Consider the following 12,057-nt stretch of genomic DNA (forward strand, 5'->3'; position numbering starts at 1 on the left):
AGCAAGAAATAAACAACAAAAATCTCCTTATGATGTGAGACTTTGGAGGTTCTACAAAGAGGAAGAAGAAATGAAGAAGCAACTGATTGCAGAAATAATATGGGATGGAGAAGTTTTGTGATCACGAAGGTTCCTAACTATTCTTATGGAGTTGGAAATATGTCAGAAACTTATGGGGTGAATTCTCAGAGCACATTCACATTAAACTGAAAGATGGTATAAAAGCCCTTTTCTGGCAAAATAGGTGGATAGGGCACTCATGATTCGAGGAGAAATTTTCTAGGACTTTCAGCTTTGCAACAATAGAAGTGTATCACGACTGAAATGGAGGAAATGAGCCAATTTTAGCTAGTGAATGAAGGATTCAAGGACTGCAAAATGCTTTACCTGACAAGGCCAAATGGAAGGAACACAAGTCTGGCAACTATAGTATATCCTATCAGATTTGATAACCAAATAGCACTGATAAATGATATTACTAGACTTAAAACACATAAGGAAACTCACCCTCATTATTTTTTAAATCGGTATAGTAACCATTTTGTTCTCACATTAATAATGCAATAACATTTGATTTTTGAGAAAAAGAAATACGGATATAGAACTCAAAATATCAAAATTCGATATACCTCCGCAGTATGTCTGCCTAGAAACCTCAAGCAACATTCTAATTGCCATCAACTTCTGCAATTGCATTGGATGTCAATTCTTTTGCAAGGATAAAAAGGAAATTGTAGCACGGCCGAATAAACCAAGCGATAGCAATTTTCACTTCCTGTTTTCCGTGTGGAGCTCTGGTATCATGTCAAGGACGGAAGGATTCTCACTTATTTCCTTTACAAGTAACTCAGCTGTAGTTGCGTCAAATGAGAAGCCCCTTCCAGTCATTTCCTTCATTAAAGTTACCATTTCATTTATTTTCCTGCACCTAAGATATCCTCGCACGATAACATTGTAAGTGACATTGTTTGGAAAACAACCGTTCTCTTCCATTTTTCTAAGCATATCCTTAGCTTCATCTAACAACCCTTGCAAACAAAATCCAGTTATCATTGTAGTGTATATTCTCACATCCAGAAGCAATCCCATTGAGGAAAGCTTCTGAAAAATAGCATGAGCTTTATCGAGTTCACCGTTTTTACACAATCCATTAATGATAATATTGTAAAAAATAATATCAATATTTTCTGTCTTTCTTTCCAACTTATTAAAGAGTGACATAGCATCTTCAACAAGTCCGTACTTAAAATAACCATCAAGCAAAGTACAATAAATGTATAAATCAGGGGCAGGCCCTGCTGATAGCATCTCTTCATAAATTGTTTTTGCATCACCAATTCTACCGGATTCAAACAGACCTTGCAAGATAGTATTGTAGGTACAAATAGTAGGCTTTAATCCCTTTTTTGAAATTTCACGAAACACCTGCATGGCCTTGGAGATTTTCTTTTTCTTACAGTATCCATTTATTAGTATGCTATAGCTAACATTGTCAGGCTTAATGCCCTTATCTATCAAGATATCAAAAATTCTCCTCGCTCTATCTAGTTGACCACGCAAGCAATATCCATCCATTATCACATTGTAGGTGATTACATTAGGCTCAACACCCTTTTCAACCATGAGTTCCATTACTTCCTCGGCATCTTCAACTTTCCCTTCTTTGCATAGTCCATCTGTTAGTATGTTGAACGTGCGCACATCTGGATACATATTAAGGTTCACCATCTCTGAGAACAAAGTTTTAACCTTTTCCCACTGACCGAGCTTACACAAACCATCAATCATTGAATTATACGTTAATATGTCTGGATGAATGCCTTTCTGCTTCATCTCGTTCAGAATGTTGATAGCAGCATCTAAGTTTCCATCTTTGCAAAGAGCATCTATAACAATGTTGTAGATATATATGCCGGGCTGAGTGTTACCTTGTTCCATTAACCGAAGCAAACTTAAAGTCTTCTGAGTATGACCCCTTTTGCTGAGTCCATTCATTACTGTTGCATACATGATTTCATCGGGCACACAAATCTTCTCTCTCAGCAATTTTTTGAACAATTCAACAGCATCTTTAACCTTATTTTCAGCAAAGATTCCCCTTATTAGAGTTGTAAAGGTAACATTATTAAACGGAATGCCATTCTTCAAGTAAATAGATAACACCGAAAATCCAAAATCAGCACGATGCATCAGGCAATAACTGTTAATCACAATATTCAAGATGAATTCATCAACCGGGATACCCATTGTTAGCATTTCTCGAAAGAGCGAAAGGACAGCAGAGTAATGCTTCCTACTTATCATATTGCTAAACAATTTAGAGAAGTCGACAAGAGAAGGAAGAGGTTTCATTCTAACCATTTGATGGAATAGATTCACAGCATCATCTAAACACTCAAAACTACTGCTACTATTTAACCCAACTCTACCCTTTACTTTACTACTGCGTGAAGAAAAATCAGAATAGGAGATATGAAAGGAAGAGATAGAGAGAATACCATTGCATTTCCTCAGACAAATTCTGCTCATCGCCATTGCCAAAGCAAATTTCTCTCACTGAGTTGCTCAATAATTTTCAGTGTGACCTAATTTTGTAGGAATCTCTTTTAACACTTTGTTTGGATAGTTGTTCATTAGGTATGGAATTATATTGTATGTACTCCCTCCGTCCCTATTTACTTGTCCATATTTCCTTTTTTGGTTGTCCCTATTTAGTTGTCCATTTTGATAAATCAAGAAAAGACAACAAATTTTTTCCTATTATACCCTTATTTACACTTCTTGAAAATTGTAAAAGTGTATGTTGTTTCCCTTCAATTTATTTCACTTTAATTCAAATAAGTGGTTGTAATTTTGAAATGAAAAGTTGTCATAAGGGTAAAATTGTAACTTCACTGTGCTAATCATTGTTGTCTTAATCTGTGTGCCATTTCTAAAGTGGACAACTAAAAAGGGACGGAGGGAGTATTATATTGTTTAAATGAATATAATGTTTGAATATTTTTTATTGTTTTTATGTCGTTATATAATGTCACATATTTATAATTTGAGCAATAAATCTACAAGAAAAATAGTGTACGGGGTAGAACTATTATGAAAATGTAGGATAAAAGAAGAAATATGATTATTAAATAATTAAGTTTAAACCCCATAAAAATCACATATCCCCGCAACTCGCCCTGCCCCGCATTAGTTTAACAAAAACCCACCTCAACCTGCCCCGCATAACCTTAAACTTACCCCGCTCTACATAGCCTTAAACCCACCCCGCCTAACATTTGCTCCGCCCTGTTGCCATCCCTATATAAATTCCACAAATAAATTGATACTTTCTACAAATAATTATTGTTGCGTTTTGACATTCTCATCACTCTTCATATAAAAATCCTCCATCAAAATGAATTTTTTTTTCTTAGTATGTACTCCCTCCGTTCCTTTTTATATGTCATCCATTTTTATAAATAGTTGGACTACAATACTTGTCATTTTATAAAATCAATGCATAAATTACCATATTTTTCCTATTATATCCTTGATAGAGTAGTTAATTAGTCTTGAAACTATATGTTTTGACTAACCTAGGAAATCTACAAGTAATTAATGGGGAGAGTACTTCATACATTGATTAACTACTTTCTTTATTCACTATTCTACCAAAATAAACTTAAAAATTTAAATAGTCATTAAACATATTCATCATTTATTATAAAGTTGAGTTAATAAAACATTAAATAGGGTAGAAGGATAAAATTAAATCATTTTTTAATGCAAGCGCAAAATAAAAATGTGACATATAAAAAGAAACGGATGGAGTATCTCTTTATTGGAGAAAGTACTGATTGAAATCTTACCAAGAAATCAAAAAAGACTCATTCAAATAATTATAGCTACGAATAATTAAATCCAAAAAAACAGGTCATTACGGAAGGATTGAGATTGTATCTCTTTCTCTTCTCAAAAAAATCTGCACTTCCCACAAGGAAAAGAAGCAAATTGAAGGAGCACTTGGTTACATATTCATTGTCCCTTTTATTTGAATGATACATGCTTATATGAAGTGACATAAATAATAAATTCTTTTTTACTTTAACAAATTTAAAGATGAAATTTTTATTTTTAAGTTAAATGGGATGAAAGTTTCATATTTAAACACATACGATATAATCATGAAAATGCACACACAAAAAAATATAAGCTAAATAAGCTGAAAGCTTATTTTAAAGAATGTATAACTAAAGCTTGCAAATAAAATATAAAAAAACTAAATGCAATGAATATATGTCATAGCTATATTGATGGAAACTAATCAAACAGTTTCATTGGAAGAATAGCAACTTATCCAAAAGTTGAGAGACTATAGTTTGGATTTTCATTCATATTTATATGGCTCTAGTTCACAGGTGAAGGCCAAGTGGTATGCCACGTCAACACCCCAAGCCCAAGGTGATGTCTACCTAAGGTCGGCCCAAGTGATTGAGCTTATGTCATAATTTGTGGTTGCCGCGTGGCATGCCACCTCAAACACCCCAAGGTGGCGTTTGCCTAAGGTGGGCTCAAGTGATTGTGATCCAATCCATTTTAACTCAATCCATCCAAATCCGATCTGATTCAATTCACCCATTTGCCACCCTAATTGAGCTTATACATTCACGCTTTTCAAGTTCCATGCTTGTCATCATCATCTAGTAACCTCCTTGTATGTAAGCATTGAAACGGTTCAACTTATCCCAACGCTCACTTGCAACAGCACGGACAACTTCTCCAGTAGACACCATCTGTATCATACCGGTCTGATCAACAACAACATGTGGTTACCTGGCAAGTAACATGTTCTGTTATAAAAATTGAAAGAAAGCTTTCGGGCTTGAAAATACATTGTTATATGAGAAATATTGCATGTATATAGTTTAGGGGACAAAAACAAGTCTGAAAGCTGAAACATACACTACAAATTGATTAGATCCAAGACAGCCTGGTGCACGCGCCCTAGTTAGATGAATGCAAGATTACAAGAGAGCAAAAGAAGTTGCTTCAAACAAAACATGAAACAGACAGGGAGACAAAATCCAAAAAGTTATCCACACTATTTACAGGGGTAAGAAAGTGCCAACTGAATAAACATTGAGTAGAATAAATGCCATGTTAGGCTCTCTAAGGCACTCCAAGTGAAGTTGCCAAGGATGATGTGTTGAAAGTTGTAGAGTATTTTCACCAGAACGAACATTTTGCAAGGAATATACATGCAACATAAACTGCTTGCCTTAACTTCCACGAAGAATGGAGAGTTGATGGTCAAAAACACACATGAACTATCGTTTTTTTGCGAGTTTCATACTTCAACTATAAGATGTTTCCTTTTCCTACATGAACTGAACTATCACCATCTGTGAATTAAACACACCTCAACTGTCAGCTATTCTCTTTTTCTACCTGAACCACCACAATCTTTCAAGTAGAAAAAGGGAAAAACTGATAGTTGAGGTGTGTGTTAATACATAGAGGGTGATAGTCCAGGCAGGAAAAAAAAACAACTGATAGTTGGTGTTGGGGATTGAAACTCGCGAAAAAGTTGAAACATTTCAAATCCATTAGTTTGATTAATAGTGTATATAAATTATAGCCAAATAACTGGCAAAAAGATCGAAGCAATTTATCAGAAAACAGTTGGCATTCACTAAAGATAGACAAATAATGGCGCGCCAATGAGGCTTTGGATTAAAAAAAAAAAAAGATAAGGAGCACTTGGCTACTGATAAAGCTGGACATATAGAAGGTGTACAACCATGTAAATTGGGGATTTTTGATGAACTCGATTGGAGATATGGGGTTCGGAAACAAATAGAGAGATGGGTTAAGTTTTACACATTCACTGTCAAATTCTCAATTTTGATAAGTGAGACACATGTAGGTTTTTTCTCTGCTCATAGGAGTTTAAGGTAATGTGACCCTCTTTCTTTTTTACATTTTATTTTAGTTATGGAGGGCCTTGGTAGAAAGATTAGCAAGAGAACACAGCTTGACCAGATAAAATGCTTTCAAGTAAATACAAGAGGCCAAGGATCAATCACATCTCTTGAATCCAGATGATACTCTTAGAATGTGCGAAGCAAATGAATAGCAAGTATTGTACCTGAAGACAATCTAATTGTTGATTGAATCTGTATCAGGTTTACAAGCAAATTATGCAGAGTGACATTTTCAAGGTGAATCACACAAAGTTGGTAGAACACCTAGAAGGCAATGTGGAACAATTATGTTTTTTAAGAGGCAATTACTAGTGACAATTATATTTTAACACTCTTTGTAAATGCCGCTAAAGCCTATATCGACATTGGATTTAATGGCAATTAATTAATGCCGGTAAAGGCTTTAGCACTCTTTGTTAATGTACATATTTGTTGCCGCTAAAAGCAGTTTTTGTTGTAGTGATAGTGTCTTGGACAGTCTTTCTATATATATTATGTCTCTGTATCCAATACCCCAATACTAAGGAAGAAAGAGATGAGTTCAGGGAAGGCTTCTTGTGGCAAACTAATAGAGAGAAGAAAGCCTTCAACCTCGTCAAATGAGAAATTGTGATAACAAGGAAGAGGGAATGCAAAATAGGAGCAAGAAACCTTAGGATACACAACAAAAATCTCCTTATGTTATGAGACTTAGGTTCTACAAAGAGGAAGAAGAAATGAAGAAGCAACTGATTGCAGAAATAATATGGGATGGAGAAGTTTTGGATCACGCAGGTTCCTAACTATTCTTATGGAGTTGGAAATATGTCAGAAACTTATGGGGTGAATTCTCAGAGCACATTCACATTAAACTGAAAGATGGTATAAAAGCCCTTTTCTGGCAAAATAGGTGGATAGGAAACACATGATTCGAGGAGCAATTTTCCAGGACTTTCAGCTTTGCAACAATAGAAGTGTATCATGACTGAAATGGAGGAAATGAGCCAATTTTGGCCAGTGACTGAAGGATTCAAGGGCTGCAAAATGCTTTACCAGACAAGGCAAAATGGAAGGAACACAAATCTGGCAACTACAGTATTTCCTATCAGATTCGATGACTAAATAGCACTGATAAATGATATTACTAGACTTAAAAAACATAAGGAAACTCACCATTATTATTTTTTAAATCGGTAATATTACCATTTTGTTCTCACATTAATAATGCAATAACAATTGATTTTTGAGAAAAAGAAAAACGGATATAGAACTCAAAATATCAAAATTCGATATACCTCCTGAGTAGGTCTGCCTAGAAACCTCAAGCAACACTCTAATTGCCATCAACTTCTGCAATTGCATTGGATGTAAATTCTTTTGCAAGGATAGAAAGGAAATTGTATCACAGCCATAGTGCAGCCGAACAAACCAAGTGAACAACTTTTCACTTCTTGATTTCCGCATGAAGCTCTGGTAACATGTCAACAATGGAAGGATTCTCACTAATAGCATTTACTAGTAACTCAGCTGTAGTTGTGTCAAATGAGAAGCCCCTTCCAGTCATTTCCTTCATAAAAGTTACCATTTCATTTATTTTCCTGCACCTAAGATATCCTTGCACGATAACATTGTAAGTGACATTGTCTGGAAGACAATTGTTCCCCTCCATTTTTCTAAGCATATCTTTAGCTTCATCTAATAACCCTTGTAGACAAAATCCAGTTATCATTGTAGTATATATTCTCACATCCGGAAGCAATCCTATTGAAGAAAGCTTCTGAAAAATAGCATGAGCTTTATCGAGGTCACCGTTTTTACACAATCCATTAATGATAATATTGTAAGATGTAATATCAATATTTTCTTTCTTTCCTTCCAACTTATTAAAGAGTGACATAGCTTCTTCAACAAGTCCGTACTTAAAATAACCATCAAGCAAAGTGTGATAAATGGATAAGTTAGGTACTGGCCCAGTAGATACCATCTCAACAAACAATTGTTTTGCAACACCAATTCTTCCAACTTCAAACAGGCCTTGCAAGATAGTATTGTAGGTAACAATATTAGGCTTTGATCCCTTTTTTGAAATTTCACGAAACACCTGCATGGCCTTGGAGAGTTTCTTTTTCTTACAGTATCCATTTATTAGTATGTTATAGCTAAAAATGTCAGGCTCAATGCCCTCATCTATCAAGATATCAAAAATTCTCCTAGCTCTATCTAGTTGACCACGCAAACAATATCCATCCATTATCACATTGTAGGTGATTACATTAGGCTCGACACCCTTTTCAACCATGTGTTTCATTACTTCCTCGGCATCGTCAACTTTCCCTTCTTTGCATAGTCCATCTGTTAGTATGGTGAAGGTGCGCACATCTGGATACATATTAAGGTTCACCATCTCTGAGAACAAAGTTTTAACCTTTTCCCACTGACCGAGCTTACACAAACCATCAATCATTGAATTATACGTTAATATGTCTGGATGAATGCCTTTCTGCTTCATCTCGTTCAGAATGTTGATAGCAGCATCTAAGTTTCCATCTTTGCAAAGAGCATCTATAACAATGTTGTAGATATATATGTCGGGCTGAGTGTTACCTTGTTCCATTAACCGGAGCAAACTTAAAGTCTTCTGAGTATGACCCCTTTTGCTGAGTCCATTCATTACTGTTGCATACATGATTTCATCGGGATCACAAATCTTGTCTCTCACCAATTTTTTGAACAATTCAACAGCATCTTTAACCTTATTTTCAGCAAAGATTCCCCTTATTAGAGTTGTAAAGGTAACATTATTAAACGGAATGCCATTCTTCAAGTAAATAGATAACACCGAAAATCCAAAATCAGCACGATGCATCAGGCAATAACTATTAATCACACTATTCAAGATGAATCCATCAATTGGAATGCCCAATTTCCGCATTTGTCGGAAAAGAGAAAGGACAGCTGAGTAATGCTTCATACTTGTCATAGTCTTAAACAATTTAGAGAAGTCGACAACTGAAGGAAGAGGCTTCATTCTAACCATTTGATGGAATAGAGTAACAGCATCATCTAAACACTTGAGTTTCTCAAAATTTAACACAACTCTACCCTTTACTTTACTACTGCGTGAATATGAAGAAAAATAAGAATAGGAGATATGAAAGGAAGAGATAGAGAGAATACCATTGCATTTCCGCAGAGAAATTTTACTCATCGCCATTGCCAAACAAATCTTTCTTACTGAGTTGCTCTATAATTTTCAGTGTGACCTAATTTTACTCGAACTTTGTTGGATGATTGTTTTATACTTATAATAGTGCATTATATTATATGGTATGGTGTTGTATAATAGCATACTGTATTGATTTGACTAATATAATGTTTAGATTGTTATTTTAATTAATATAATATTTTTATTTTAAATTTATACAATCGTTTTCATCCATTTAATTCGTCATCTTTAATTTATTAATTATTTATTCTTATTCCTTATACCAAAATATTTCTAAATATATCCTTCTCCTTATCCAGGGTGATTTTATAGTCTAAATTTATATAGGACACGTAAATTCAGGGTCTCTTTAATTTGTAAAATTAAGTATTTTATGTGTATTATTTTCTAAAATTAAAATGATATATGTTGCCTCGCATGCTAAAAGACGGCTAATTAATAGGGAAAATTACATGGTTAAGCAACCATATACTAGTTATTAATCATCGTGACTATAGTTTTAGTTAATTACCATTCGCGACAAACATTCAGTGATAATTACGTGAGCTGAGGTTTTGAGTTTGTATAATTTGCACATTTGTATAATTCAGAATTTGTATAATATAATTTGCATAACTTTTGTCTAATGTAATTTTGTATAATATAATTTATATAATTGTTTAAAGTTTAGATGTTTGTGTTTGTAAAAATTTGTTATTTTGAATTTATACAAAAATAGTCCAATCCTACAAATGTACCCACGAATTATACAAACTCGCTAATTATACAAAATCACGAATTATACGAACGAGACAACTTAAACTGTAGTTACAATCCGTATGTATGCAAACTATAGCCATGGAGCATAATTAAGTTTATTATTGTGGCTATTTGTGAAAATTCACCTAAATAATAAGGATGTAAAATGGACAGGTTGGATTGAAATTGGGGATATTAAAACAGGTTGAAATAGAAATTGAGTTGGGTCCAGACCCGTCCAAGTTTACTTTGGGCTCAAATGGACTTAAATACGGATTGGGTCTTGACTCGTCCAATTTGACCCGCTTAATCTCAATATTTTTAATATATTGTTATTTAAGTTTTTATAACCAATTTGAATTTCATCTCAAGAATTTTAATTTTTTTATAAAAAAGTTACAAATGGATAGATAAATAATAAAAGATATAAAATAAATAGTAAATCATACCTTCAATATAGAAACGTGTGTTACATCAATGCAAATAAAGAATCTTAAAACGGGTTGAAATTGGAGATTAAATTGGATTCAATTGAAGATTCTATTAAAAATTGGTTAAGACTTGAATGAGTTGAGATTGAACCAATTCTAATTATCTTGAGCCCAAGCCCAAGTCCGAACCCTAAAAATTCTAATAAAGCTTGAATGAGTTGAGATTAGAGCCAATTCAAATTTTCAATATATCTTGAATGGTCGCCTATTCAAGTGCTTGACGAGTAGGGATGACAATGGTGCGGGGCGGGTCAGGGCAAGCCCGCTAAGATCTCAACCCTCCCCGCTCCACATAACATATTTTGTTGTTTTCAACTAGCCCCGCAAAAACCCACCTCATTCCACATAATTTGTAAAAAAAACATTTCAAATAATAGGCTTAGTAAGTTTTTAACTTAAAAACTTAAAATTTTGTTAGCTATTAACTGCTAAAATTAACATGCTATAACATTATTCTAACATTACAATGCAATTTTATAACTCTTTTAGATATGTCAGCAACATTTTTTTTGGTAATTTTGAATTGGTTACATTTGATGTAATAACAAAAATTTAAATGCAAGCACTGAGATAATGTTTTCTTCTTTCTAATTTCTTAGCCATTCAAAACAGTTTATGTAAATATTCATGTTACTTAAAACTCATCAAATGACGATATCCCAAATAGGTGCAAAACTGATAAAGAGAATTTGTGTGAATTACGAATTTAAAAGACTTTTTATTTCAAACCCGCAACCTGCCCCGCCCCACATAAATTTTGGAAAGATATATTCAAACCCACCCCGCCCCAGACCCGCAAAAGCTCTAACCCGCCCTGCTCCACATACGCTATAACCCGCACTGCCTCATTGCCATCCCTATTGACGAGGAAGCTCTTGCTACAAAGCTTGCTCGGGAAGAGGAGCTATACAGAAGTGTCCACAATCTGAAGAAGGAATCATGATGGAGAAACAAATCGATATTCCTTGGAGACGAGATCTTTCTTTTGATTGAGACACTTTAGTGCAGTTGCCTGGCACAGTTGGTAGAAACAGAACATTGAAAAGCATTTGATGTCATATATAATTTGTGGATGCCGCATGACATGGTGATTGAGCTTATACATTCACGATTTTCAGTTTCCATCATCACCTAGTAGCCTCTTGTATGTAAGCATTGAAACGGTACATCTTATCCCTACGCTCGCTTGCAATATCTCCGGTAGACACCATCTGGTCTGATCAACAACAAGAATGTGGTGGTTACATGTTCTGTTCTGTTACATAAATTGAAAGAAAGCTTTCGGGCATGAAAATAATACATTGTTATAAGAGAAATAATGCATATTGTTCAGGGGACAAAAACAAGTCTGCAGGTGCCAACTGATCAATAAATATTGAGTAGAATAAAAGCCATGTTATATAGGCTCTGTACGGCACTCCAAGTGAAGTTGTCAAGGATGAAGTATTGAAAGTTGTAGAGTATTTTCACCAGAACAAACATACATTTTGCAAGGTATATATATGCAATATAAACTGCTTGCCTTAACTCCCATGAAGAATGGAGAGTTAATGGTCAATTGAACTATCGCTTTTTGCGAGTTTCAAATCGATGTTTCCTTTTCCTACATGAACTATCACTGTTTGTGTATTAAAACACACCTCAAATGTCAGTTGTT

At 34.4% G+C, this 12,057-nt stretch overlaps 3 protein-coding genes across 3 annotated transcripts in view; 1 reads left to right on the forward strand and 2 right to left on the reverse strand.

Annotated features, from left to right (window-relative positions):
• LOC125813008 (cytochrome b5) overlaps positions 1 to 12,057 on the forward strand; it is a 98,383-nt gene that overhangs the window by 20,672 nt on the left and 65,654 nt on the right. The window lies entirely within an intron of this gene.
• LOC125812993 (pentatricopeptide repeat-containing protein At3g22470, mitochondrial-like) lies at positions 748 to 2,602 on the reverse strand. The gene is made up of 2 exons (XM_049492484.1): positions 2,499 to 2,602; positions 748 to 2,076 (listed from the first exon to the last, which is right to left on the reverse strand). The coding sequence occupies exons 1-2, from the start codon at positions 2,499 to 2,501 to the stop codon at positions 769 to 771; spliced, it is 1,311 nt and encodes a 436-aa protein (XP_049348441.1). The 5' UTR covers positions 2,502 to 2,602; the 3' UTR covers positions 748 to 768.
• LOC125812848 (putative pentatricopeptide repeat-containing protein At1g12700, mitochondrial) lies at positions 7,390 to 9,159 on the reverse strand. The gene has a single exon (XM_049492306.1). The coding sequence runs from the start codon at positions 9,157 to 9,159 to the stop codon at positions 7,390 to 7,392; it is 1,770 nt and encodes a 589-aa protein (XP_049348263.1).

Source organism: Solanum verrucosum, unplaced genomic scaffold (assembly GCF_900185275.1).
Source record: "Solanum verrucosum unplaced genomic scaffold, falcon-dt-bn FXZP01000144.1, whole genome shotgun sequence".
In the NCBI taxonomy this organism is placed as follows: Eukaryota; Viridiplantae; Streptophyta; class Magnoliopsida; order Solanales; family Solanaceae; genus Solanum; species Solanum verrucosum.